This window comes from Panthera onca, chromosome A1, assembly GCF_046562875.1.
Source record: "Panthera onca isolate mPanOnc1 chromosome A1, mPanOnc1 haplotype 2, whole genome shotgun sequence".
NCBI classification, from domain to species: domain Eukaryota; kingdom Metazoa; phylum Chordata; class Mammalia; order Carnivora; family Felidae; genus Panthera; species Panthera onca.
Window position 1 is genome coordinate 216,432,901 of NC_138339.1, and position 27,543 is coordinate 216,460,443.

General features: G+C 37.7%; 1 protein-coding gene across 2 annotated transcripts; it reads right to left on the bottom strand.

Annotated features, from left to right (window-relative positions):
• Positions 1 to 791: 791 nt before the first annotated feature.
• ESD (esterase D) lies at positions 792 to 26,422 on the bottom strand. Of its 2 annotated transcripts, none has more exons than XM_078433602.2 (10): positions 26,399 to 26,422; positions 22,607 to 22,669; positions 21,994 to 22,068; positions 21,334 to 21,422; positions 16,768 to 16,866; positions 14,403 to 14,527; positions 13,240 to 13,359; positions 11,259 to 11,357; positions 9,076 to 9,243; positions 792 to 1,695 (listed from the first exon to the last, which is right to left on the bottom strand). In XM_078433602.2, exons 3-10 carry the CDS (start codon positions 22,059 to 22,061, stop codon positions 1,615 to 1,617), a joined length of 849 nt encoding a protein of 282 aa, XP_078289728.2. In that variant the 5' UTR covers positions 22,062 to 22,068; positions 22,607 to 22,669; positions 26,399 to 26,422; the 3' UTR covers positions 792 to 1,614. The 2 variants fall into 2 exon arrangements, with proteins under 2 accessions (XP_078289728.2, XP_060493164.2); XM_060637181.3 differs by lacking the exon at positions 26,399 to 26,422 and adding an exon at positions 26,267 to 26,368.
• Positions 26,423 to 27,543: the final 1,121 nt, after the last annotated feature.

Genomic DNA, 27,543 nt, shown 5'->3' on the forward strand with positions numbered 1-27,543 from the left:
CAGAAACCAACTCCTCATAAAAAAATCTCTTTATATATCTCCTACTAGTTCTGCTTCTGATTAAATTTGCAGCTAATACAGCGATCTTAGAAGTACACAACTGCTTTTCTTTACAAAGGAGTTACCAAAAACATGCACAAATTCCGCGAATTAAGTGAACTTATTAGAGGACATGAGATTGTTTAGACTAGAACCATTTTGTGTGTAGCTCACTGTGGGACTCTAACTTGGCTACCGGTATTTCAGTAGCACTAATTTAAGAAATTCTAGTACAATCTAATTCACATTTAAATGGTGAATTTAAATGTGATTTGATAACTTTAAGAACCTGATGACTTCTTCGATTACCATATTAACATGCATTCTTATCAAGTGTTTAAAATGTATACTCTGTGTGAAACAGGTGAAAGGGATTAAGAGTACACTTATCTTGATGAGCACGGAGTAATATATGGACGTGATGAATCACTATATTACACACCTGAAATGAATACAATACTCTGTTAACTACAATGGAATGAAAAAAAATTAATGTATAATCTTCATGCTTCACTAATAGAAAAATGTTTTTAAAATAATCTGGGGAGCCTGGGTGGTTCAGTCGATTAAGTATTCAACTCAGCTCAGGTCATGATCTCAGTTTGTGAGTTTGGGCCCCCTGTCGGGCTCTCTGTTGTCAGCAGGGAGCCCTCTTCGAATCCCCTGTCTCCCTCTGTCTGTATCCTCCCCTGGTTTCTCTTCCCTCAAAATAAACATTAAAAAAATAAAATAAAATAGTCAGACTTCATCTATCATGTTTCAAAATGAGTTTATTCATATTAAGTTCGTAAAAGGAACACAATTTGGTATTTACAAAGAGACTGATTACTTTTCTTGGTGAGCTCACCAAGCTAAATTTCTGCATGTAACTACAGGAAAATATCTGTTTACAGAAACATACGAAGCAACTTTCCTTACATAGAGCTATTTTCAGATTGAGTCTTATTATTTAATTCTTGTCTCTTGAGAAATCCCAGAAACCAATGTCCACAAATCTGTTTGGCTTAATAGATAAGAAAAGAAGTCTCATTGGATTGGGTTTATGAAATCTGGCTTCTAATCTTAGCTGTCCCACAAATAACTGTGTAATGATGGAGAATTAATCTTTCTGAGCCTCATTCCTTACTCAACAACAAATAGTTACTAAATGCCTCCTAGAAGCCAAGTGGTTGGCAGATACTAGAGACAGAACAATAAACATAATGAAGACAGTCCATGCCTTCACAGACTTAAAGTCTGGAAAAGTGAGGGGTTTAGGCTAAATTACCTCTTAAACCAATTCCTGAGTTAACATTCTATGATTTAAATGCGATTATATTCATATTCTGTGGCCTGAGGTTAATACAATGATTTCCAAATGACCTTGAGAAAGCTGTAATGTATTAAATATTTCCCAACATTGGCAAAATAACTTTTAAATCAAAAGCAGGTTTTATATATTCATTCAGAAAGTGATTCAACTATGGAATGATGATTTTTAGCACTATGAAATCCAATGCATTGAAATCATTTTTCCCAGCAATTCTGTTTACTACAATTTTATAATCCTGAACAAATTTTCTTATCTGAAGTTTTTCATGCATTCAGGTATTTTGCATGATGTCTGATGTGATCAGTAATAAAGGTTGCAATGAAGTAGTAGCTATGATCATAACCCTAGAAGACAAGAGAGGAACATACGATACTTTCCATTCAGAAACATCAAAGACATTAAACATATCTCTCATGTCATTTAATTATCTGTAAACAGTGAAAAAATTACAGTATAAGGAAGGCTTAGAGTCAAAATCAAGCTTAGGGGTGCCTGCAGGCCTCAGTCAGTTAAGCGTCCGACTCCTGATTTTGGCTCAGGTCATGATCTCATGGTTGTGAGATTGAGCCCTGTGTTGGGGCTCCCCACTGGCATGGAGTCTGCTCACGATTCTCTTTCTTTCTGTCCCTCTCCCCAGCTCATTCTCTTACTCAAAAATAAATACATAAACAAACAAATAAAGTCAAGCTTATACTTGTACTTCAACATTTTCTCTGAACATTATAAGAACAGCAAAAATATGAAGAAAAATAAACATTCTGCATAGCTTAGTTTCTAGATGCTGCCATTACTATGCAAAGAGAGGAAATGACACATTAATTAAATGTACAGGATATACAGGTGGTCCTATCAACAAGGGCTAAAAGAATCAGAATTTAAAGAAGTCAGAAACATAGGCAAGAAGTTTTGACTCACAGAAGAAACACATTAACATCGATAAGACAGAAAGTATTAAAACGCAAAATAAGCACACATAAACAATATAGAGAAAGAACAAAAAACATCCAATGGTCAAACGTTGTCTGGGAAGTTAAACACAGCCATCATAAAGTTTTGTTACAAATTCTACTTTCTACTCAATAAAAGTCTATCACATCATCATTTGAGGAAAAAGGAAAAAATCATTCAAACAGACATCCCTTAGCAATAAACCACACTGGGGAAAAAAGTCAGTAAACTGTTTAGAAAACAATCATGAAACAGAAAGAAAATGTAATTTTCTGCCAAGCAGTTGAGTTGAAACGGATCTCAAACTATCTGGTCAATTAAATCCACTGACAAAGGGGCACCTGGGTGGCTTAGTTCGCTAGGCATCCGGCTTCGGCTCAGGTCATGATCTCATGTTTCATAAATTCGAGCCCCAAGTAGGGCTCTTTGCTGTTCGTGCGGAGCCTGCTTCGGGTCCTCTGTCCCACCCCCTCTCTCTGCCCCTGCCCTGCTCTCTCTCTCACAAGAATAAACAAAAAAAACTTAAAAATACCCCCACTGATACAGGTCAATGGAGAGGCAATGCCCCCAGGGGCATCTTGAATACAACAAGAGGCTTTCTAAAGGAAAAAGAAACAAAATTAAACTGGGAAGAACCTAAGGGGGTTAAACAGCAGGTAATCTGGGGGCAGCCTCCCTTCCAAAACACAATGAACACGCAAGGTGAATACACTGAAAAGACATAAAAGTCTTAAGATTTTTAAGTTTTTACCTTAATCTTGTGAATGGTCTCTGATGGGAGAAAACGGGAATTTTCCTAAGCACTTAAGAACCAAAAAGAGCCCTAATAAAAATATCCCCTGGGTTTCAAGGAACAAGGCAAATCCCTAAGGTTTTAGCGAATCAGTCAACGTTCTCCATCTCTTACTTCCAGGAGTATGCGGGGCAGTTAATAAAGAGTTCTAGTTTAAAGTCATCAAAGCAACTCAAAAGCACGGTCTTCTATTTACTGTGGCCGAACCATAGAAGTGAGTCTGACAGGAACGTTGTCAAAATTAAGACTGACCTTTGGAATTATTTGGCTTCACATTTCTCAACGATCAGACGAGGCCCAGTTAATTCAATTTGGAGCTAAAGAACAATTTCTTATGTAGAGAAAGAAACATGAAGAAAAGCATTTTCCATTCATGGAATTCTTGAGTTGTTACCAGGTTAACCATGCCCACGATTTGCAATCCACAAACCCTAGGGAATACAGTCCCAAGTAGCAGCTGCTGGTTTTTAACAGATGAAATGATGTATCTGATGGACAATAGGGACCGATGCAAGGGAATGGATGCCCCAAGCACTTGAGGAGCCAAGTCCCTACGGTGACTGCGTATGCTGTATTTTTATGCAGTTTCAAAGATGTTTAATGCCTTGCAGTTTCAAGCGCATAGTGGGTAGTCACTGTTACCATTGCTATTATTATTTATTAAATTATTATTATGACTATATTAGAGAAGTCCCAGGGTAAAACAAAGTTACAGTTTTGAGCTCTCAGGGGTGTACTGCAAAAACACAGTACGTTTTATCTAAAGTACCAAACCAATGTCCTTGACTTCCATAATGATATTTTCACAGAAGATCCACCTTTACGAGAAAACAGAAAATGCCTACTGTGACTCACCAAGAAAGAGTTAAAGGCAGGAGAACACATTTGAACTACTGGCATTCTGGTACACAGAAGATCCTTATATAACCTCAGCCAATTGTGTCATTCCTGACTAGTCATGATCTATTTATCAATACGATTAAATGGGGGTGGGTCCTTTCATCAAATTCTCTGAATCGCTCTGGTTTGTTAGGCGGCTTGCACAATTATATATATCCGGCGACACTTGAAAGAGCCTAGGTTTCCTCTTCTACCTCCCACTCTACATGGAAAAATCATCAGTAGCAAGACTCTCTCAGAGTATAAAAATAAATGAACACATTTCTTTCATTCTTCACTCGGCTCTCAAAAAAGCAGCAATGCTCCAGCAGCTATGATGAACATTTGTCCTAAAGGGCAGTGCTTTCCTACATATTTTCCAGACCCAATTAGAAAGGCGCACATATGAATTCCTGGGTTATTAAGTCTCTTCAGAATACAAAGAAGACTGTGGAGAAAAGGTGTTCACTTGTTTACTTAATAAGCAATTCCTGAGAGTCTGTGCTGGGTAATCGTGCTGAGTATGAGGATACAGGGATGCCTGAGAGATCCCTGCACTTCTGGAATTCTGTGCCATGTTCTTAGTGTTCTCTGACAGGCAGTGCAGAGGCCAAAACCACCTATGAATCTTCAGAAAGGGCCTGGGACTTGAAGAGGTAGTATACAGCCTTGCTTTGATGTTGTTTCTGGAAGTTTCCATTAGGTCACTGAAATTTTTCCCTCACAGTGTAACTTTTTTAAAACTGAAAATTAGACAAATGAGGCTTCAGAGTAAAATCTGATCTTTGTATACTATCAGGACTCTGCTATCTAGTGCTTTTTCAATTTAGATTCACTGAAGCCAAAAACAGAAAAGGAAAAATTCTATGAGGTGACAATCATACAAATGCCTCTATGCACCACACTTAGCTCTCAACTTTTTTCTGACAGTACAGAGTATGTACAAAAAGACCCTGAGAGGGGTGCCTGGGTGGCTCAGTCGGTTAAGCGTCCGACTTCGGCTCAGGTCATGATCTCGCGGTCTGTGAGTTCGAGCCCCGCGTCGGGCTCTGGGCTGATGGCTCAGAGCCTGGAGCCTGCTTCCGATTCTGTGTCTCCCTCTCTCTCTGACCCTCCCCCGTTCATGCTCTGTCTCTGTCTCAAAAATAAATAAAACGTTAAAAAAAAAATTAAAAAAAAAAGACCCTGAGATTTAACACCAAAAAGAAGTAAATAAATGAAGTTGGGTAAGGCATGTACATGATTATAATAATTTTCTGCCTTTCTCCTCAGTTCACATACTTCTATATAGACCCCATTTTTTTCAGCTTACTTAATTCTTCACCACTCCCATTTCATAAATAAATACAGTTATACTGTACTTACAAGCAAATGATAAAGCAGGTAAAAGTCTCGGACCTGAGGTCATCTGAAGTCAGTGGAAGCCAGCCTGAAAACCTGAAAGCAACTTCGCCGAAGCTATGCCCAGTCATGTCTACTCAGTCGCTCATTCAATTATAACAAGCCTAAACAAAACCTTCAGACTGTGGCCCTTGCCATAAGGAAATTGAATGAAAAACTGTGCCCGAGCTAAAGACTGTGACTGGTTATTTCAATACTTTCTCGCTTTCTTTTGTTTTCAGAATTGAATGTTTTGTCTTGACTCCTCATTAAATACACCCATCTATGTTTTTTACTTGTTTAGGCTATGAGCATTTCAGAAATAAAAAGTTTCTTTATTTTTTTCCCCCTCTAAGAATTTCATCAGTGTTTTACTTCTATGCTGTTTTTATAACACGCTCTATAGAGATTTTTCAGTCTCTGTTGGCAGGCTGAAACTCTGTTGGTGGTGGTAACAAAACAATTTCCTGGCACAGCTTCGCAGGGGCAAGAAGAGGCATCCAACATTGCGAGTGCCAAGAAATCATTTGGAAAGAAACGGTTTGTTACGTTACTTATAGCTATGGTTAATACAGTTAAACGCATTACTTTACAATCAAATCAGTATCTGGATTTCTCAAAGTTGGTTATTGATCTAAAACAGGCAATTTAAGTGATTAAATGTTTAAGTATTTTAATTAATCTAAGTAAACCCTATTACTTAAAGAGGGACACTCAGAGAGAAAAAGGTATATCCAACATATTGGTTTTTGACATATTTTTCCTCGTGTGTGTGTGTGTGTGTGTGTGTGTGTGTGTGTGTATATATATATAATATGTTACACAGTATATTTATATAAATTGTTCACACGTTCAAAATATTAGGGAAATTAAAAAAAACAGGAAGATTGTTCAGATCTGTTGCATAAGTTAGACGGAGAGGAGGCTGTGCACAAGTTCTCCTTGTATTAACTAATTCCATCCCTCTGTTCCTCAGAAGCACTGCTTTACCGTGCTTGGGATTGGTTAGACGGATGACAGGAGGTCAAGTATTTTCATTTCAAGTGACTTTGCTTCCAATCCTGGTTCTACTGTGAACTAGTTGTGAGACTTTAGATACGCAGGTTACTTTTCTGAGCCCGTAAAGTAGATGGACAGGAGCCATATTAGAAAACCCACAGCAAACATCACACTAAATGGGGAAATACTGAAAGCTTTTCCTCTAAGATCAGGAACAAGACAAGGTACCTACCTCTGCCACTTCTATTCAACATAGTAATGAAGTCCTAGCTAGAGCAATTAGGCAAGAAACAGATATAAAAGGCATACAGATTGGAAAGAAAGAGGTAAAATTATCTCTGTTCATAGATGATATATGCTCTTCTCTGTACAAAACCCTAAAGCCTCCAAAGTAGCAGGATACAAAAGCAACACACAAAAATCAGCTGCATTTCTCTATACTAGCAGTGAACAGTCTAGGAAGGAAATAATGAAAATGGCTGTATGATTCCACTTAGAGGAGGTACTGAGTAGTCAGATTTACAGAGAAAGGGGAATTATGGTTGCCAAGGGTTGGGTGCAGGGAAGAACGAAGATGTAGTGTTTAATGGGCATAAAGTTTCAATTTTACAAGATAAAAGGGTTATGAAGACGGATAGTGGTGATGGCTGAGCAACATTATGAATATATTTATTAGCAAAGACATGTACATTTGAAAATAATTAAGATGGCAAATTTTATGTATGGTATTCTGCCACAACAAAAAAGTTGAAAAAAATGAAAGAGCAAACAAACAAAAAAACAGATGGGAGAGGACAAGAATGGTCTCTCATGTGGTCACATAAAAATAAAATGACCTAATGCCGTGAAAACATCTGGTAAACTACAATGTGCCACATTATACATTGATCTAGATGTATCTGGACATTTATCATCGTAATTACACGTTTTAGATCAATGTGTCTGACACAGTACCCTTGAACATGAATAAAAATGGTTTTAAAATCACAATCATTTCGGGGCACCTGGGTGGCTCAGTTGGTTGAGATCTGACTCTTGATTTTGGCTCAGGCCATGATCTCAGGGTCATGAGATTGAGCCCCATATTGGGCTCTGCACTGAGTGTGGGGCCTGCTTAAGATTCTCTCTCTCTTTCTGCCCCTCCCCCATGCACGTACGCACTCTCTCCCTCAAGAAAAATAAAACTTAAAAAAAAAATCACAATCACTGGGAATGCAAGCTGGTGCAGCCACTCTGGAAAACAGTATGGAGGTTCCTCAAAAAACTAAAAATAGAACTACCCTACAACCCAGCAATTGCACTACTAGGCATTTCTCCATGGGATACAGGTGTGCTGTTTCGAAGGGATACATGCACCCCCATGTTTATAGCAGCACTATCCACAATAGCCAAAGTATGGAAAGAGCCCAAATGTCCATCGAGGGATGAATGTATAAAGAAGATGTGGTATATCTATATATATCTATATATATCTATATCTATATATATCTATATATATATATATATATATATACACACACACACACACAATGGAGTATTACTCGGCAATCAAAATGAATGACATCTTGCCATTTGCAACTACGTGGCTAGAACTGGAAGGTATTATGCTAAGTGATATTAGTCAATCAGAGAAAGACAAAAATCATATGACTTCACTCATAGGAGGACTTTAAGAGACAAATCAGATGAACATAAGGGAAGGGAAACAAAAATAATATGAAAACAGGGAGGGGGACAAAACGTAACTGACTCACAAATATGGAGAACAAACAGAGGGTTACTGGAGGGGTTGTGGGAGTGGGATGGGCTAAATGGGTGAGGGGCACTAAGGAATCTACTCCTGAAATCACTGTTGCACTCTATGCTAACTTGGATGTAAATTTAAAAAAATAAAAAATAAAATCACAATCCCTTGTAATTTACAGTGTTCACTTTTCATCCTGAAATATTTTGTTTATATATTCCTAAGCTTATAAATAAGTAATTTTTTAAAAATAAAAACAGAATTCCTTTAATTATAACTGTATTAGCATAGAGTTAGGCGAGCAGTGGATAACCAAAAGTCATTTAGTCAAGGAAAACTTGCCAAGCAGCACAATGTTTAGGTTAGCACCTAACTCAAACTGTATAAAGTGCGGATGTGTGTGAGACCAATGGTTGACAGCCTCTGAGGTTAAGGTGTACACGAAGTGAAGAGTAATTAAGCTTATTCTTGTTATTTCCTGTGAGAACAGCCACATGTGTGTAAAGAAAGACATATCCAGTAATCTTGTTATTCACTGGTTCTACGGCCATACAAAAAATTATAAACACTTTTCACTGCCAAAGGCTTTCTTTTTTCTATGGAATTTGGTCTTAGATATCATTAATTTAATCAGAAGGCTTTCACATTAAGTATCTTATTATAATTTTAAAAATATCTTACTAGAGGTAGTTTTCCAAATTCCAAATATAAAGTATTACGGAATCTTGCCTTTTTTAAAAAGTTTTTTTGAAAGAGAGAGAGAGAGAGAGAGAGAGAGAGAGAGCATGTGAGTGGGGGGAGGGGCAGAGGGAGAGGAAGAGAATCTTAAGCAGGCCCCACACCCAATCTCATGAACAACCATGAGATCATGACCTAAGCCAAAATCAAGAGTTGGATGCGTAACTTACTGAGCCCCCCAGGAACCCCTGGATTTGCTTTTTTATAGTTACTTGGAACAAGTTGAGGTTTCCTGGGACTCACCTCTTGTAATCTAAAAACAACAGGGACTTTCTTTTCTGTACAGGCAGCAATGAAGTTATCAGGTAGTAACTGTCCATCTGAAAGGAACTGGTCATCTTTTCCTTGATCGATTAGTATGTCCAGCTGAGAACCTGGGTAGGACTTCACAAGATGGGTAGCATCATAAGCCTAGAAAAAGAAAAACACTGAAAAATAAATTTGAAAGTACCCAGAAAGATATTCTTCAGAAGATACCACAGTAGAACCAAATAGAAATTTAAAGTCATTTAAGCTCGAAGGCCTTTTAAATCAGAAAACACTTTTTACATTGGTTTGCCTGGTTTTTATTCACAAGATCTTCAGAATTCTATGTCCCAATTATAGCCTCTTTTCTACTTCCATGCAGTCCTGAGCCAGTGGCAAGAATTCTGAATCTCAGCATTTTTCATAGAATATAGCCTTTCCCTTCTAAACCTTTGAGGTTTTTAATCATCTCTTAACTCCAAAAAAACAAACAAACAAAAAACAAAAACAAAAACAAAAAACCCCACATCGTATCTTTTCCTTTATGAATCCCACCACAAATTGACTCTTTGTTCTAACTCCCTTGTATCTTTTTCTATTTCCAGATATTCTTTGTTTCCAATAAACAGTCTGTTTTGTTGTCTTCTCTTTTTGGCTTTAGTACATTCAGCCTTCTCTTTTATGGTGTTGAATAGCACCAGATATCTGCTATCCCCATGAGCTTTCAGGAAGATTTAATTTAAATAATCTGAATCATATAAACAACTCCTCAAATTTATGATCTCAGGAGCTGCGACTAGTTAGAATTTTATATTTTATTATCCACTTTTAAGTATTCTTGATTATTCATATATATTCACTAGCCACAGTTTCCATGCACCAATCAAGACAAACAAAACCCCCAAGATTTCCCCTTCTAAAGTATCATGCTTTATTAAGACTTGCTTTCTTTAATCTTAAAGGAGAGAGTGGAAGGGGATCTATAAAGTCCAACTAGTTCTAAGTTCTGTGATTTCATAGTTCTGCATGGGCTCCTTATTCCAACAGTAAATTAAATAATAGCCTAAACACAACATAGTTAACGTAGTAAAATCTACTGTCACTTGGAGAAAAATTATAGATTCCTTTATTGGTTACCTGTGCCTTTACCTCTCCCTTCCTTTCTCCCAACCAGCTGGTCTTTTGCTCAATACTTCTATGAGACCCTAAGCCCCGTGTGGATGGGAAAGGTGATCACTTTTGTGACCTAAGGTCTCAGAACTCCACAAAGACTCTGCACAGTGGCAAGGACTGCTAACACTGATGTATGTGCACTGTCAGCTCTCAAACTGCCTAATAGTAATCACGTTCTGCATTCTTCCACTGTAACAAAAATCTAAGCCTAAGCAAAACACGATTCTAATTTAGTGACTACAGGATTAAACCTCTGCTTTGTTAGAATTTCAATGACCAATCTTAAATCAAATTGAGATGCACGGGTGAATGACCTGGAACACACAACAGTAAGACAAAAAAGTTTTTCTCTTCCCCCCACTCAAGTATTTCCTACTTGTTCACATGCATATGATGATGAGTACATTTGCAAAATATTCAGACTCTTGGTGAAGTTTGCAAATAGTTTATTTCTGCACAAAAGTCAATGAGTCTCAAGAGAAAGAGCCATTTTTAATTTTCATTTTGAAGCATCTGCTCCCATGCTTCAAAAAGCAATCTTGCTATTGGGAATGTTCACATAGATGTACATTACACAATATCTATTTTTAAAGACTTTTAAGTCTGGAATTGACTATCTCAATCTGAGAGATGCTGGATTTTGAAACAGACACATGAAACAATTAAAAGGCCGGGACTCATGGTTCCTGTTGTACAAATGAGCACAGGGTTAAGAGGCAAATCTAAATTTAGGGATAAAATGTGGTATTTTTTGGTGATGTTACTTAAGAAATAAACATGTAAATTAATCATTAGCAGAAAAAACATGTAGTCTCAGAATGTCTGCCACAATTCAATACAATGAGAAAAAGGGCTTTTTTTGTTATTATTATATGTATTTCCTTTTGTTAATTATTTTTAGCTCTGCGTCTGTGAGTGAGCTAGGAATATAATGTCTGCGATATGTAGCTTTTTCACAAATTTGAAAACTTAAAAATGAACATTAAGACAGCCTTCCCAGTACCTACCTTCCATTTATTTTGATCTGTTCCCAAATATCCACTGAAGGCTTTTTTGCCCCAAGGACAGAGCACTGGGTTGCAAATTGGAGCAAATGCTGACACAGACTTCAGAAACAAAGGAAATTTAAAAACAAGTTATATTTTGCAAAATCAAACAGGAACACATATTTGCAACTTGCTTAAAAACTCAAAAGTTTATTTGCAACTTGCTTATAAACTCTGACTTGCCATGAAAACTACTTGTGAACAATTCTCTGTGAGTTACCATGTGCTGGGACGGCAGACCCTCTCCATGATACATCTCTCATGTGTTCAAGTAAGAGAGCTAATTAACCATAGGTGCCAACATAGTGGAAAGCAAAACATTACATTTCATTAAATAAGGCACAAATGCAAGTTTACGTTCAGACTTTCTACTCCTTTTTTCTACTTAAAATTAATTCGTAGTGATATAAAACAGTTCGTACCTACTTTTGTGAGGTTATTAAATCTGAGACACATTCTTTCTCTTTAAACAGGACCAAGAAAGCACTGAACAATGCCCTTAAATGTGGCAGAATTTTAATACAACACAATTTTGGGTTCTAAGCAGTGTTGTTTTTCTTTTTTTTTTTTTTTGGAAGTTTATTTTTTATTTGGGGAGAGGGGGAGGGAGAGGGAGAGAGAGAGAGCGAGAGAGTGAGAGCGCATGAGTATGTGAGCCAGGGTGGGGAGAGAGAATCCCAAGCCATCTCCTGTCAGCGTGGAGCTCGACACACAGGGCTTGATCTCATGAACTATGAGACACTTAATCGACTGCGCCCCCAGGCACCCCCATGCAATGTTGTTTTTCACTGGGTAAGTGGCAGAGATGGAATCGCTCAGTTTCAGAGCACTTATCACTGTGTAGGTTTATCAAAGTCTAACGCTTTTTTTAAAGGACAAAAAAACAACTGAATTTGATTTTCTTCCTCAAACGTAATAAACGGATTGCCTTATGTACAAAAATATAAGACCATTCTATTTATTTATTTATTTATTTATTTATTTATTTATTTATTTATTTATTAAAAACCCACTGCCAGGATTGCCTTACGCACAAAAATATAAGACCATTTTATTTATTTATTTATTTATTTATTTATTTATTTATTTATTTATTTATTTAAAACCCACTGCCAGGACTTGAATTAATTCAACTTTATATAGCAAAGCCTATTAAAAGAAAAATATTTGATGCCGCAATAAGAAGCTGCCGTAAGAAATATTTTCACTTCTCAGTGGCACACCTGAAATGACTAAGAAGTTCCTTCTGGGGGAAGGAAATGGATTAAACAAATCTTGAGGTATCCGACAGCCCTGTGATTTTAAAGACAGAAGCAGTCCTGAGATTATGCCTGTTTCAACATTCCCTTTTGCAACAGGATGGTATGCTGCTCTGCCAGTCAGACGTTCTACATAGGGTGGTCATTCCAACTTGGCTCGTTTAAACAACAAAAAAGTAAAGCTATACAGTTTCAAATAAATGAATGGAAAGACTGAGGATGTTATCTATCAGTTACGCTGCAATCCAATTTTCATCCAAGCACTGAGAAGAGAGAATTCTTCACTTTCACAAATCATGAATATCTTCTTCTTCCCTCAGAACATTGAACTCAATTAACAAATATATTTCCTGGTAAAAATGTGATATATACTGCAATAGTAACAAGAATACGACTTAGGGGGGAAAAAAAGCCAAGAAAGCTACAGTTTGAATAGAAGCAGTAGAAATTGCTTTATAATGTTTTTAGTAGACCAAATGTGATAGAATTCCTATACTTCTGATTCTGGAGCATATAATTTTGTGTTCAGTTTAATGCTCTTCCCCTACAGCTCATTCCCAACACTAGAAAAGTTTAGTCCCAGTACTAATAATAATATCCTACTATTTTACAACTCTTTGTAAAGTTGCTAATTGATATTATCCAAGAGAAATACTTGTCACTGGAAGCTTCGGTAATCTTACTTTGTACTTTCCAGGATTCTTCAGAGCACATATCAGAGCTCCGTGGCCTCCCATGGAGTGGCCAAAAATAGACATCCTTTGGGGGTCCACTGGAAAATTGGCATTTATGAGTTTGGGAAGCTAGAGAGAATTTAATAATATGACAGAAGGTATGAGAAGTAAGTTTAAACTTTTCCAAAGTTATATAAAATAATTACACAATCAATACTTCCAAATCTAGTCTTACAATAGTATGAACTAATAAAGATGGAAAAATAAAAATCTCAGGTAGACAAGGATTCTTAACGTAACACTGGAGAAAACATGGTACATCCTTCTAGGAAAGCAGCATAAAGAAAATGATGCAGAAAGAACCTTTAAAATGTCTAAAATTCACTTCTTGGCATCTATTCTAAGGGAAAAGTCCTTAGGGGGGAAAATGATACATAAAGACACTCAATGCAGTAAAACTTAATACAGTAAAAAATCTATGTAAATATATAAGTATCCTATATTACAAAAAAGTAAATTATGACACGTGATATAATATTATGAAATTATTAAGGTTATGTTACCAACAGAGTATTAGAAAATGTTTGTTTTATACAATTAAAAAAATGAACATGAAAAAAACTTTTATAATTCTAGGAAAACTAGTCATAGAAAAAAAGTCTGGAATATACCAAAACATAGTTGTTATTTGGGGTGCAGAATAATGGATGATTAAAATTTTGTATCATTGAGTTTTATGATGTACATATGCAAAATTTAGAAAAATGCATAAACTACACATAAATATTATTAATAGAAGCAGTGATTTAGCTACTTATTTATCCTTTCTAACTAAGCCTTGGTAAATCATTATAAAATATGTCTGAATGAACCGGCTGCCAGAGAAATGAAAAGTTTTTTTATATATTGTTTTCTTTGTATCCTCTGGGTAGTGTATAAAGGTGTCAATATAATTATTACCCTCTTTAAAAGTGTACTTAATGTTAACTTCAATTGTAATAAGACTATTGTACAAGTAAACTTTAGAATGTTCACTAAGATAATAAATATGTACCAAATAGATTCAATACTACCACACCCCAATTTAAAATTCTCAGGACTAGAAGGACTCTGTGTCCCAAACCAAACTATTGGCAATCATCAGTTAATAAGTACAACAGAAATGAAATTACCTCCTCGGTTACATAAGAATACATTCTGTAGTTAGTTTTCCAAGGATCTTCAGTGGCGTCCACATAAAACCCAGCACCAGTGCCAAAGTCCCAGCTCTCATCTTCTCCTTTAATATTGCAGCCACCTATCAAGGGAAAACCCTGTGGTTTCACCTACTTCGTAGTGATAACCTGTATTTCGTAACACACTTTTAAATGAATCTGAAGGTTCATTTGCATCTGAGCTGATCACCAACTATTGCAGTTCTCTGCCTCTTAGGGCACATACTTCCTGGCCCTCTTGTCCCTCAATAGGGCCATGTGACTAGTTCTAGTCAATGAGGCAAGGGAGGGAATGCCCTTTCAGGCTGGAGAATTCACTGCCAAGGTGAGGCACACTGACATTCTTTGTGAATGAAATGTCCTCCAATGTATTCTTTTAAAAAAAAAAAAAATTAAGTTTATTTATTTTTGAGAGAGACAGAGACAGAGTGTGAGCAGGGAAGGGGCAGAGAGACAGGGAGACACAGAATCCAAAGCAGGCTCCAGGCTCTAAGCTGTCAGCACAGATCCTGAACTCACAAACCATGAGAACATGACCTGAGCTGAAGTTGGTTGCTCAACCAACTCAGCCACCCAGGGCACCCCTATGTATTCTGAATATATGCTTCTTCACTGTTCACCTCTCAAAGGGCTTATATCCTCTATCCTTCTAAAATGTGCTGAGATTCCTTCTCTGATGACCCCTCCCCTATTACCAACACTTCTTTCCAAGGGAAGGGAGACAAGATGCTTGTGCTGAGTTCACTATCTCGCACTGAAAATGTCTCTTTATGTATTTTGGAATCACTTGCATCATGTTTCCCCTATTTATTCATCCCCCAATGGGATTTTCTTATAATCTTTTAAAATTTATTAGGTTTTATTTTATATACTTCTAGGTAGTTAAAAAGCCAACTGAGACTGTTAATAGAATTATGGTAATACGTAATTTCAGGGAAATGACCTCTTTGTAATACTTAGTTTACTCATCCAGGAACATGACATTTTTCCATTTATTAAAGTCTTCGTTTATGATCTTTGGCATGTTTTGCAATTCTTTTAAAAAATAATTCTTCATATTTTTAAAGTTTATTCCTAGGCATTTAACATTTTTGATAGTACTATGAATTACATTTTTTAAAAAGTAGGCTCCACACTCAGCATGGAGCCCAATGTGAGGCTTGAACTCAAGACCCTGAGATCAAGACCTGAGCTGTGATCAAGAGATGGACACTTAACCAACACTTAGCCACCCAGGTGCCCCTGAGTTAAATTTTTTATTACATTTCTAGTGAGACCTGTCTTGCTTTGGTGTATTATATGTGCTGTGAAAGGAAATGCACTACTTCCTAAGGCCCGCCATTTATCTTCCAGATAGTTTTAGCTGCCATTTTTTTAAACATAATTTATTGTCAAATTGGCTTACATAAAACACCCAGTGCTTATCCCAACAAGTGCCGTCCTCAATGCCTATCACCCATTCCCACCACCCCCTGCATCCGCCCTCAGTTTGTTCTCTGTATTTAAGAGTCTCTTGTGGTTTACACCCCTCCCTCTGTTTGTAACTATTTTTCCCCTTCCCTTCCCCCATGGTTTAAATTCCACTTCCAGGGGTGCCTGGGTGGCTCAGTAGGTTAAGCATCCGACTTTGGCTCAGGTCAGTTCACAGGTTGGAGTTCCACGTCTGGCGCTAGCAGCTCAGAGCCTGAAGCCTGTTCGAATTCTGTGTCTCCCTCTCTTCTCTCTCTCTGCCCCTCCCCCGCTCACACTCTGTCTCTCTCTTAAAAATAAGTACACTTTAAAAAAATTAAAGACAAGTAAATTCCTTTTCCTGACACGTCTAGGGTCACAAAGTAAGCTTTAATTCTGATGGACTGAGTTTTCAAATATTTGATATTTTCATTTCTTCAATGTAAGCATTCTAGTTATTTATATTAAAACGAATGCATATTTCACTGTATGATTGTTTGATGAAGAGAGGATGAAAAAAACCTAATTTTCATGTGACAAGGCAGTTTATCTTTGAAACAGAAAAACTTCTTATCCACCGTATGTTCTTTTGGCACTGGTGCCAATATGGTATATTAACCAAGTTGCTCAATCTCTGTTTTGAAGCATCTTCATCTATAAAATGGGAATAGCAAAACTGTCTGTTCTTGTAAGAGTGATGTCATGAGTAAAATTCGCAATGAGGAAAATATATAGCACAGTCTTTTATAATCATGATTATCACCTGAAAGGTTGAGATAATAGCAAAAATATGAAATACATTGTATAGCGTTACACAACTTATACTTTAAAGATTCATATTTTTACAAAGAATATCTGGAACGAGAACACTTACGAGGGCTGGTATCTGGAGCAATGACGGCAAGGCCATGTTCTGAGGCAGCTTGATGATAACCAGACTTTGATATGAAATTTTGTTCCGTGCAAGTTAAACCTGCAGAAGAATAGATTATTTCATGCTATACTGTGGATAGCTGATAAGAGTTAATCCCTGTATGATATGGGAAAACGAGCTCACTTACTATCAATAAAAGGCTTTTTTTTAAAGAAATAATTCTAAAGAAGATAATAAAGTTCCCTTTCTTGTAAAATTTACAACAGTATTAATCAAGAACTGTCTTAGGTTAAATGCTCCCATAGCTGTCCTTTCAAAGTCACTCACTGAAGTTTTAATTACTGAAATCCTTAGGACCAGATGTATTTGGGAATCAGAATTTTTCAAACCGGAGAATGTTATATCAACCCCACTGGGGTGCTGTCAAACATGCCAATTAAATGTGTTACTATTCCTGCATTAAAACATAAATACAATAAGTCACCATAATACTATAAATAACTTATAATTTTTTTATATATGAGTAGTCCTCAGCTACAAAATTCTGCCTGATCATCTCTGTATTCTTCACTGATTTAAAAGAGAAATGGTCGCCATGTACCTTCCTTAAATTTTAGCCCCAGTTTTTACAGCTGTTTCTTCCATTTTTCCTAACTATCTAGCCTTTTCAGACATGTGATCGAAGAGATGACTGAATTTTCTTACTATAGGAGCCCAACACTATAATGACGTGAGAATGGCCAAGAATAAATTGGCAATAAATGACTGAGCTAAGTACTGCCCAACCTAACACACCTTTTCCCGTGTCCGATGCTAAATATTCCACTACATCTGATGATTAGCAACATCAAAGCTTACTAGTACGCATGACTCAGAATGAATTAACTATGGAACACTTTAATAGTTTCTATTTATCCCCTAACAGCCAGCACAGGGACTTATGAAATAGTTGCTAATGAAGATTAAATTCATAATTACAAGATACAAAGTTACAAGTGTCATGGTATAAAGCGTTATGGGAGTTTATGTTTAAACTGTGAGGACATACCTACTTTCACTAGTCATGGCGGAGTACAGGGTCCTTGTTTGTCTACCATGTTCCTTCCCAGTACGTCTTCCAGAGATTCTGGAGCCGTATCATGAAGGAGAGCTGCCCCAAATACTGCTAAAAGGTTAGCACTCTTGCTGACCTTAATGTAAATGTGTTTAGAGGCAAGGTGATAGTGTAAAAAGAATGTCTGAAAAGGATTTCAGACAGGATCTCATTCTAAAGATGTTACTCAGCCACTCATTGCCTAACCAAAATTAGGCAAGTAAGCTGAATATTCTGAGTCTCAGTTCTTTCATTTGAAAAATGGGGATAATACTGCTTATGTTTATCTTATACTATGGCTGTGAGGATTAAATGTGGTAACATGTAAAAAGCCTTGAATTGTGCCTCAGACACAGTGCAGTGTCTTACGCTTAAGAAATGTCAATGTTTAGAGACCAGAGAAAAATTTGTTGTTTTCTAGTCAGAACACAAATTCCTTGATTAATGTAGGAGGGAATAAACTGTAGACTCCTAGAAGGGAAGATAATTCTACTAGCAGAATTACTCTCACAAGTATAAAGACGGTTACGAATTAATATCCACTAGATCAACTATATTTTCTATGAAGAGCTTTGAGGGTTTTTTTTGTTGGTTGACAGGTTTATTGAGGTAGAATTCAGATGCCATATAAGTATACAGCTCGACTGTTGGTATATTTACAATTATGGAACACTACCACTATCTAATTTTAGAACATTTCTATCACCCCAAAAAGAAACCCCATATCCATCTGTGGTCGCTCCTATTTTCACCCAACCCTCCCTCCACGGCCCTAGGTAATCACTTCCTGTCTTTATGGATTAGCTTATGCAAGGCATTTCATATATATGGAATTTAACAATATGCAGTCTCTTGTGAATGGCTTTTTTCACTTAGCAGGTTTTCAAGGTTCACCCATGTTGTATGTAGCATCTATAAAGACTGCATTACTTTTTGTTATTGAATTAATATTCCATTGTATGGACATACTACACTTATCATTTCATTAGTTGATGGACTATCGGTTTGTTTCCATTTTTTTTTTTTGCTATTTATAATAGCAAATGTATAATGTGCTATGGACATTTATGTGCAAGTTTTTGTATGGACACATATTTTCTTTTTTTTTTTATGTTTATTTATTCTTGAGAGACAGAGCATGAGAGCATGAGCAGGGGAGGGGCAGAGAGAGAGGGAGACACAGAATCAGAAGCAGGCTCCAGGCTCTGAGCTGCCAGCACAGAGCCCAATGCAGGGCTTGAACCCACGAGCCATGACATCATGACCTGAGCTGAAGTCAGATGCTCTACCGTCCACCCAGGCACCCCTGGACACGTATTTTCAATTCTCTTGAGTATATGGCTATTCTGAAGGTCACCCTAACTTGGGAAAGATGTAAACCACACCATCAGGACCATCTTTGACAATTTCAGTTTGGATGTTCTAATTTTAGTTAATTTGTTAACTTTGCAAATATAACAACTGACATAAATCCTTGTCAGTGTTTTCCCATTCAACCTACTTGGAAATAAACATCCTGAAAATTTTCTGCCATTATTTCTCAAGTATATTGATCAGACGATCTCACTTTTTTTAAAAGAAAATCAAGCATTGATTTCCAAGGTCTATCTGTTCTTCAGCCTCTCACTAAGGAAAGCATGCTGTCATGTGATGTAAACAAAGATTCTAGCTTTTATACTCATAAAGCTCAGATGATAGGTCTTGACAGATTCAATTCTGCTTAGGAATTTAGGGCCTTATTATTATAGTACCTCTTACACAATACCCTCCTGGTACTTCTGATTTGGTTACCTTTCTTTCAGCCAAGAGACAGGTCTTCAGCGGCTGCCGCCAGAAAACAAAATGTGAAAAGAATAAGAGAAGGACTAAATCCAGTGCCAGGCTATGAGTCAGACAACTTGTTCACTCTGTCAAGGGATCTTGGGTAATGTATAACTTCTCTGGGCCTACAGAATAGTTATCTATTTTCTTTTTTTTGTTTGTTTTAATTTTTTTTTTTTTTACATTTATTTTTGATAGGCAGAGAGAGAGAGAGAGAGCACAAACAGGGGATGGGCAGAGAGAGAAGGAGACACAGAATTCGAAGCAGGCTCCAGGCTCCGAGCTGTCAGCACAGAGACCGACGCGGGGCTTGAACTCACAAACCACGAGATCGTGACCTGAGCTGAAGTCTGACGCTCAACCAACTGAGCCACCCAGGCGCCCCAGTTACCTACTTTCTAAGGTGGTCTTCAGCTATACAATACTGTTTCTAAAACAAACATGCAATTTTGTTCTTTCTTTTGCTTTTGGCAATACTTGTTGCTTTTCTAGCAAAATCAGATTGCTTTTTTCAAACACAGAAATGGGCCGCCGAGTTACAACCACACAGACACTTAATTTTTGCCTTTTATTTATTTACTTAAAAAATTTTTACCTTTTAAAATGAAATATGTATTTTCATTTTAAAAGACTGGTATTTGGGGATGATCCTTGACAAAACATATGTAAGTGGGAATTTATTAAAATCAAAGATATAAGCAATTTTAAGGTAACAAAAAGAGCATTCTATGATATAATTTGATTTCTACAGAGTGTCTCCTTACAACGTTTGCTTCTAAAGATAAAATACCAACAACATCTTGTGAAATAAGTTAGCAGGGAGCTTCAAACTACTGGTGGCAAAGCCTTACTGTCTCATAATCCATCCTACAGTCTTTAATATTCACCACTGCTTAAGAAGCTTTAGTATTCTTTTGTGATTTCCCAGACTGTTGCCAGAGAAGATTGGTGGAGTCCAATTAAAACATTCTAGAGAAGGCTATAAAAAAGTTATTTGCTGGTAGTTTCTAAGTAGTGTATCGTGGGTGCTCTGGTGTTTTACCTAATATTGTTCTATTTGAGTGGTAAAATCTCCATAGACTTCCAAAATTCTTAGGTAGGTACAAGTTAAGTAATTTTTCTTTCTTTTTTAAAAATAATATTTATTTATTTATTTTTGAGAGAGAGAGAGAGAGAGAGAGAGAGAGAGAGAGAGAATGCACAGGGGAGTGGCAGGGAGAGAGAGGGAGAGAGAGTGAGAACGAGAGCAAGTGAAAGACTGATTCCCAAGCAGACTCCACACTGTCAGTCCTGAGCCTGACATGGGGCTGTAACCCACGAACCGCGAGATCATGACCTGAGCCAAAGTCGGATGCTTAACCGACTGAGCCACCCAGGTGCCTGAATAAGTAACATTTCCAAGCTCTTGCCAATGGGTCCAGAATTTTACATTTTCTGTTAAATTACTTGGTTTAATTTTAAAAGAAGTGAAATAAATGTAATTCCATAGGGCTGAAGTTATTCTCAGGATAAAGTAAGAGTTGACTATAAGAGGCTCCTAAAGTCCTATAAATGGCTCAGAAAGCACACGAGGAAAGCAAGATAAAAGAGTAAGATGAACCAGTTAAAAACAAAAAGAAACTCCTTCCAAAACTTAAATGCATAATACTTACCAGATAGCCAATACAGCGCAGGGCATTTTCCAGTTTCTGCCTTGGGTGGTAAGTAGATCGCGAATTTCATTTTGCAGTTCAGTTCAACACTGTAATTTTAACAGCCACAACAAAAAAATCAATGCCTCATACTGGTTAAGACAGAAACATAAAAATAAGTGTTTTAACGTACAAAATAAGTGATTCTACCAATATTTAAGGAACATAACTTGATCCTTAAAGAATGGGGCCAAATTAGCATACTGATCTATTAACCAACTTGAGTCTTTGCTGTGCATGGCATGTAAGTCACTTGGGGGATGGGGGAATAAATTAAAAGAATAAATGTAACATCCTCAATGTAGCACTAATATTACTAAAAGAGAAACTTTTTCTGTTTCTAAAGAAATGTATGAAATAACAAATCAGCTTTTATAAAAAATGAATTCTAAAGATCTTAAATTACATTTTTGCTCATGGGCACTGAAATGTACCACATCTTTGTCACTCATATTGTATTATAATCACTAATATCACAAATGAGGTAATTTTGATAAGAACTATATGCATTTTTCTACGTAAACAGTAATTTTGTGCAACAGTGATCGTTCAAGGGCCTATTAAGGAATCAAATAGAAGCAGGATGAAAGATATCTAAAATTAGATCTTCTTAGTTATTACCTGTCATGTTCAAAAACTTTCTGCAATCCTCCAAAGCACTTGTTACTGGAAATCTGTTTCAATGCCATTCTTCTCCTATTAGTAAAGATCAAGCTCATTCATTTCTACATTCATTCTTGAAAAATTTGAAAACTCATTTTCAGATAGATTATCAAACATGCAACTGTTTTCCACTTAGAATATTTTTTCACATGCTAATTTTCTCTGATAAATAATATTAAGAAACTGACTCACTTTCATGCACACAATTATACTTGTTATGCACTTTAGGAAACTTTAGTACTTTGGTATGTCATTACTAATTTGCCCAATTTATTAACAAGCTTTTTTTTTTTCTTTTTCTGGACTGCTCCAAATTCTTTTCAGAAAGAATTTTAATTATTTTATCTCCCTTTCGTTCTGCCCCTCCCTTGCTCATGTGCGCGCTCTCTCTCTCTCAAAAATAAACATTAAAAATTTTTTTTTAAAAATTGCTAATAGTTTACCTGTCAACTCTAACAAAGGAATCAAAGAATTGGTATTACTGATTATGGCTGATTTTAAAATGGGAGGAGAATGATGTAACAATAACCATTTTGATAACAGTAAGTGAAAACATTTATTGAGCACTTACAGCGTGATCGCCACTCTGCGATATGCTCACCCCGATCAAATTCCTCGTCCCAGGAGAGTTTTTCTGAGAAAGCAATGTACAGCTTTTAGATCAACAATTTTCCTTTTAAAAACATTAGTGAATTAAAAGTGCAGCTTATCGTTGGGAGATTTTGAAGTTTGGTAATTCTTTTCTCTCCAATAAATCTTTTAAATGTCATAAATAGTTTTAAACTTAAATGTTAAAATACCACACATTATTAATTTTTAATGATACGAAAAAAGCTGGAAAAGCATCCTTACCATAAGTGCCTGCTGAGCAAAGAAGAACCTTCTGATTTGTATCTCTTGAGGAAGGTTCCCTCCCCCTCCTTATTACAGACCAGCCAAACACACTGAATAGAAAATCCTCAGAAACTGGAAACAGGTATTACCACTCTAGTTTTCTTCTCAATGAATATGTTCTACATAATTTCTACTGATATGCTGGGTTCTACAGTACGCTGATCAGTTGTGGTGTTAGGGTCACTCTAAAAAAATACTTAACAATAATCTTAAAAAGTTAATCTTGGAAATGTCTTTGCAAAATTAAAAAAAATTAGTTTAAATTCCATCTTTTAGTAATGTCCTCAGTAAATCCAAATACTTAGCTTTGCATTGGAAAGCTGGGATTTGAACCAGGAAGCCTGACAATAGGACGTCTACTCTACTGCTATGCTCTCCTTTCCTTGGAGGGTCTTTAAATACTCTCTTTATTAGACACTCTGAAATTGACTAATTTTATAGGATTAGGGTTTACAATTACAGAGACATTACCTTCTATCACAGGTGTATGCATTTAATCTATAAAAGATCAATTTTTAACAAAGTTTATAAATGTTATTAATTATTGACTATTAACTTCAGCTATTCTTATTCATGATCCTAACAAATAATACACTGACAAAGACAGATGTATAATTTTAGCATATATACATAAGAGCAAGGAATAAATTTTTTTGCTGAATTAGTCTATAAGGATGTCCTATTAAATTTAGTAAGGACTGTCTGCTTTCCCAGGCCATGGTACATCTAGTAGATAAGAGATAACTAATAATTATTTGTTGAATTAATGAATAACTTATTTTATTAACTTCAGACTACCAATTATATGCAAGTTTAAAAAAACTGTTTTTTAACATTTCTTTATTTTTGAGAGAGAGACAGACGGAGTGCAAGCAGGGGAGGGGCAGAGAGAGAGGGGGACACAGAATCTGAAGCAGGCTCTGGGCTCTGAGCAGTCGGCACAGAGCCCGACATGGGACTTGAACCCACAGACCACACAAGATCATGACTGGAGCCAAAGTCAGACTCTTAACCAACTGAACCATCCAGGTGCCCCTCATCCAACTTTCAAAGTAACATATAAGAAATATAAATTTACCCGACCAAATGCTACTTGCCTTTTTGTCTGCACCAATCCTCGCCTCAGAGAGAACTCAAGATCCGGGTTCTCCTACTCCTGCCCCTTCTCCCTTTCCTTTTCTCTTCACACGCACTTGCCCTACCTCCCCATTCCCTATGTTTCTACCACATTTTCTAGGTGGAAGAATCAAATTCTGCATCTCTAGATCCAATCGTTCTCACACATTAGTGCCAGAATTTAAATGTCTTGCTGGACCCTTCTTCCAAGATATGTCACCAGTTAACAAAACTCAACACATCTGGGGCCTCAGGGTAGCTCAGTAGGTTGGTTAACCATCTGACTCAATTGCGGCTCAGGTCATGATCTCACGGTTTGTGAGTTTCAGCCCCACATGGGGCTCTTCACAGTGCAGAGCCTGCTTGGGCAGAGCCTTCTACCTCTACCTCTATCTCTGCCCCTCCTGCTCTCTCTCTCTCTCTCAAAAAATAAATAAACTATTAAAAATTTAAAAAAAAAAACCCTCAACACATCTAAAATGAAGCGTCTGTGTCCCACCTTCAAACCATTTTCTTTCCTTTGTTTGCCTCTCTTTTCATCCATGCCTGTCGATGTGTGAAATGTCTTAAAGTTACTCCTTTGAATTCTCACTGCTATCATCCTAATTATACACAAGAAATGAAAACTTAGGCTCCTGCTTTGTTTCTTTCTTGTATATCCCACTAAAATCAATCCTGCATGGAAGCCTAGGGCTTCAATACATGAATTTATTGCTTAATGGATACCTATACACATTACATATCCAGGCCTAACATGGCCTGCATGCAATTGCTGGTCATTTTGATTTATTTTTTATTTTTAAAAACTGTGATAAAAAACACATACCATAAAGTTTACTGCCTTAACCATTTTTAAGTGTATAATTCAGTTGTGGTAAACATGTTCTATCAATTTTAAAAACATGGTTAGCCTGCCCACATTAACTAGCAGAAGAGAAATCTTGGCCATCTCCAGGCTGCTGCTACAGGTGTAGGGCTTATCCGACTCTCCTAGTGGTTGAAACCCACTAAGTTATTGAAACGAAAAATAATGCAACTAATTATATATATATTTTCAGGTTTGAGGCCATTAAAACTTCATAAAATTGAAACTATGAAGAAATGACAAAAGGTAAATAAAGATGAATAAAACTTTGGTTTATTTTGGTATATATATATAATACTTGCCCTACTTTGGTAATATACTTTGGTCACATTTTAACTGCGGTACTAAGCATAATCTCTTTTCCTTTATAAACATTCACATGGCTGGCCCACATATACATTTCTAATCCACCGTGGGAGGAAAAAATACAGCATCCACGAATTCCAAACACGTTAACTTCGCTCTCAAAATTGTCTTCAACGGTCCCACATTACTTTTTTGGCCTCACTTTCTATTACCTTAAATCAGTCAAACTCAATTATGCACAATCCTAGTACAGCCTGGATGTTTCCACTGGGTGGCTTTACTCAACGCTATGGTTTAACAATTTCAGAGTAGGTTCCGGGGCCACACCCTCCAGGTTAAAATTCCGGCTTCACCACGTATATCTAATATGTATAATATCTAATACGTTAGAATATTCGTGATTGCTCCCGAGACTAAATGAGTTAATTCACTACTGGTTGTGACACTGCTGACTATGATATGCATGCAAATGTTAGTTATTATTATTCCAGCAACTTTGAATGCCCTCCTTCAAGGTCCGCTCCAATGCCAGCTCCCGGGCAACGCCTTCAGGGGTGACCTCCAGACCCCTCCAGAACTCGCAAAACATTTACGACACTAACAGACGTCCAAAGCGCTCGCTGACCCCTGAACGGGGCGCTTGGTGGGGTCACTAGCGCTTTGGGGTCTGTTTCTCTATAAACTGGGTACACATCTACCTCGTGCAGTGGAGATCGGGTCAAAGGGCGGGGAAAATCTATGCAAAATGGAAAGCGCTAAATAAACGTAGCGGAGACCTTAGGCCCGAGCACCCCATTCTTGGAAGTTCAGTGAAAGAAAGGGATTCGGGACGAGGCCTGCGTCTGCAGCCAAGGTCCTGGCCTCGGTGCCCAGCGCTCGGCCTCCGGCCTCGGCTCGATCGCAGGCGGGATCCCGGCCGCAGTTTCCGCGTTCAAGCCTGCGGCGCCACTGGTCTCAACGTCCGCCCGGACCAGGCCCCGCCGCGTCGCGGGTGCAGTCCGAACCGCAGGCGAGCCGAGGACATCCAGGCCTCAGTCCAGACAGTCTTACCTCTCGGAATCACGGCGGCAGGGAAAGGGGGGGGCAGCTGGAGCGCAAAGGCGGGGCCTCATCATGGCCGCCGGGGCCAACGTTTGGGGGAGCCCATCCTTGACCACGCCCCCGTCGGGCCCGCCCACTTACGGGTCTTTGCTCTTGTGTCCCTTCTCCCGCGCGGGGTCAAGCCACAGCCACGCCTCCTCGGCTCCGCCACACCGTCTCCGCCCTCCCTCACCGCGCGCTGCTCCGCCGCCCAGCTGTCGCGGGCTCCTCCTCCTGCTCCTCCTGGCCTAGCGTCCCTTCGTGAAGGACCAGCTCGTCCACCGACCCAGCTTGTTCCCGGAGGCCTGAGGTCTGGCCCCACTTAACTGGTGGAAAGGGTTTACACGTAGGCTTTGAAATTATTTAAAAACCAGGTTATATTAGGGAGTCTGGGAGCCCCCAGGCCCCCAAATCTTTCCAGTTCACCGTCCTGAGAGCTGGAGTTCAACAAGCGGCATTTTTATTATTTATTCATTTTTATTTCCAGTGTAGTTAGCGTAGTGTTACGTTAATTTTAGGTGTGTGATATGATTCAGCAGTTCCATGTATTGCTCAGTGCTCATTAAGTTAGGCATACTCTTTTTTTTTTTTTTTTTAATTTCTTAAAGTTTATTTACTTTGAGAGAGAGCACGCTGCGCGCACAAGTGGAGGGGGGGGCGGAGAGAGAGAGAAAGAGAGGGAGAGAGAATCCCAAGCAGGCTCTGCACAGCGCAGAGCCAGACCCCACAAACCCTGAGATCATGATCTGAGCCAAAGTCAGAGGCTTAAGGCACTGAACCACCCAGGTACCCCTGGGTAAGCATACTCTTAATCCTCTTCACATGTTTCACCTATCCCCGCCCCCAACCCACATCAAGCATCATTTTTAAATCTCCAGTGCCAGGCACAGAGAAGGAGCTCCATCAATGTTCTGTTTTCTCCCTTCTTTGAATATAACTTACTCGAATTAATAGTTGCTGATTGATAATTTACAGCAAATCTTCCTTTGATTTTTTGATATGATTCAATTGAACTGATTGTTAGTGTAGTTTGTTGCCTTTTGCGAAAAATTAAATCTGATCACAGAAAGCTTTTTTTTTTTAAAAAAAACCCAAACAGCTAGACAGTGTAAATGATACAATCTGAAAGTCAGGACTAATTTCATGGGTGTGCAAACCGTGCAGTAGAACAGGGTCCCTATCTCAGAAGGACCCTTCACTTGGTACAATTCTCTGCTTGATGTAATTATTTTCTGTGCCACATGGTT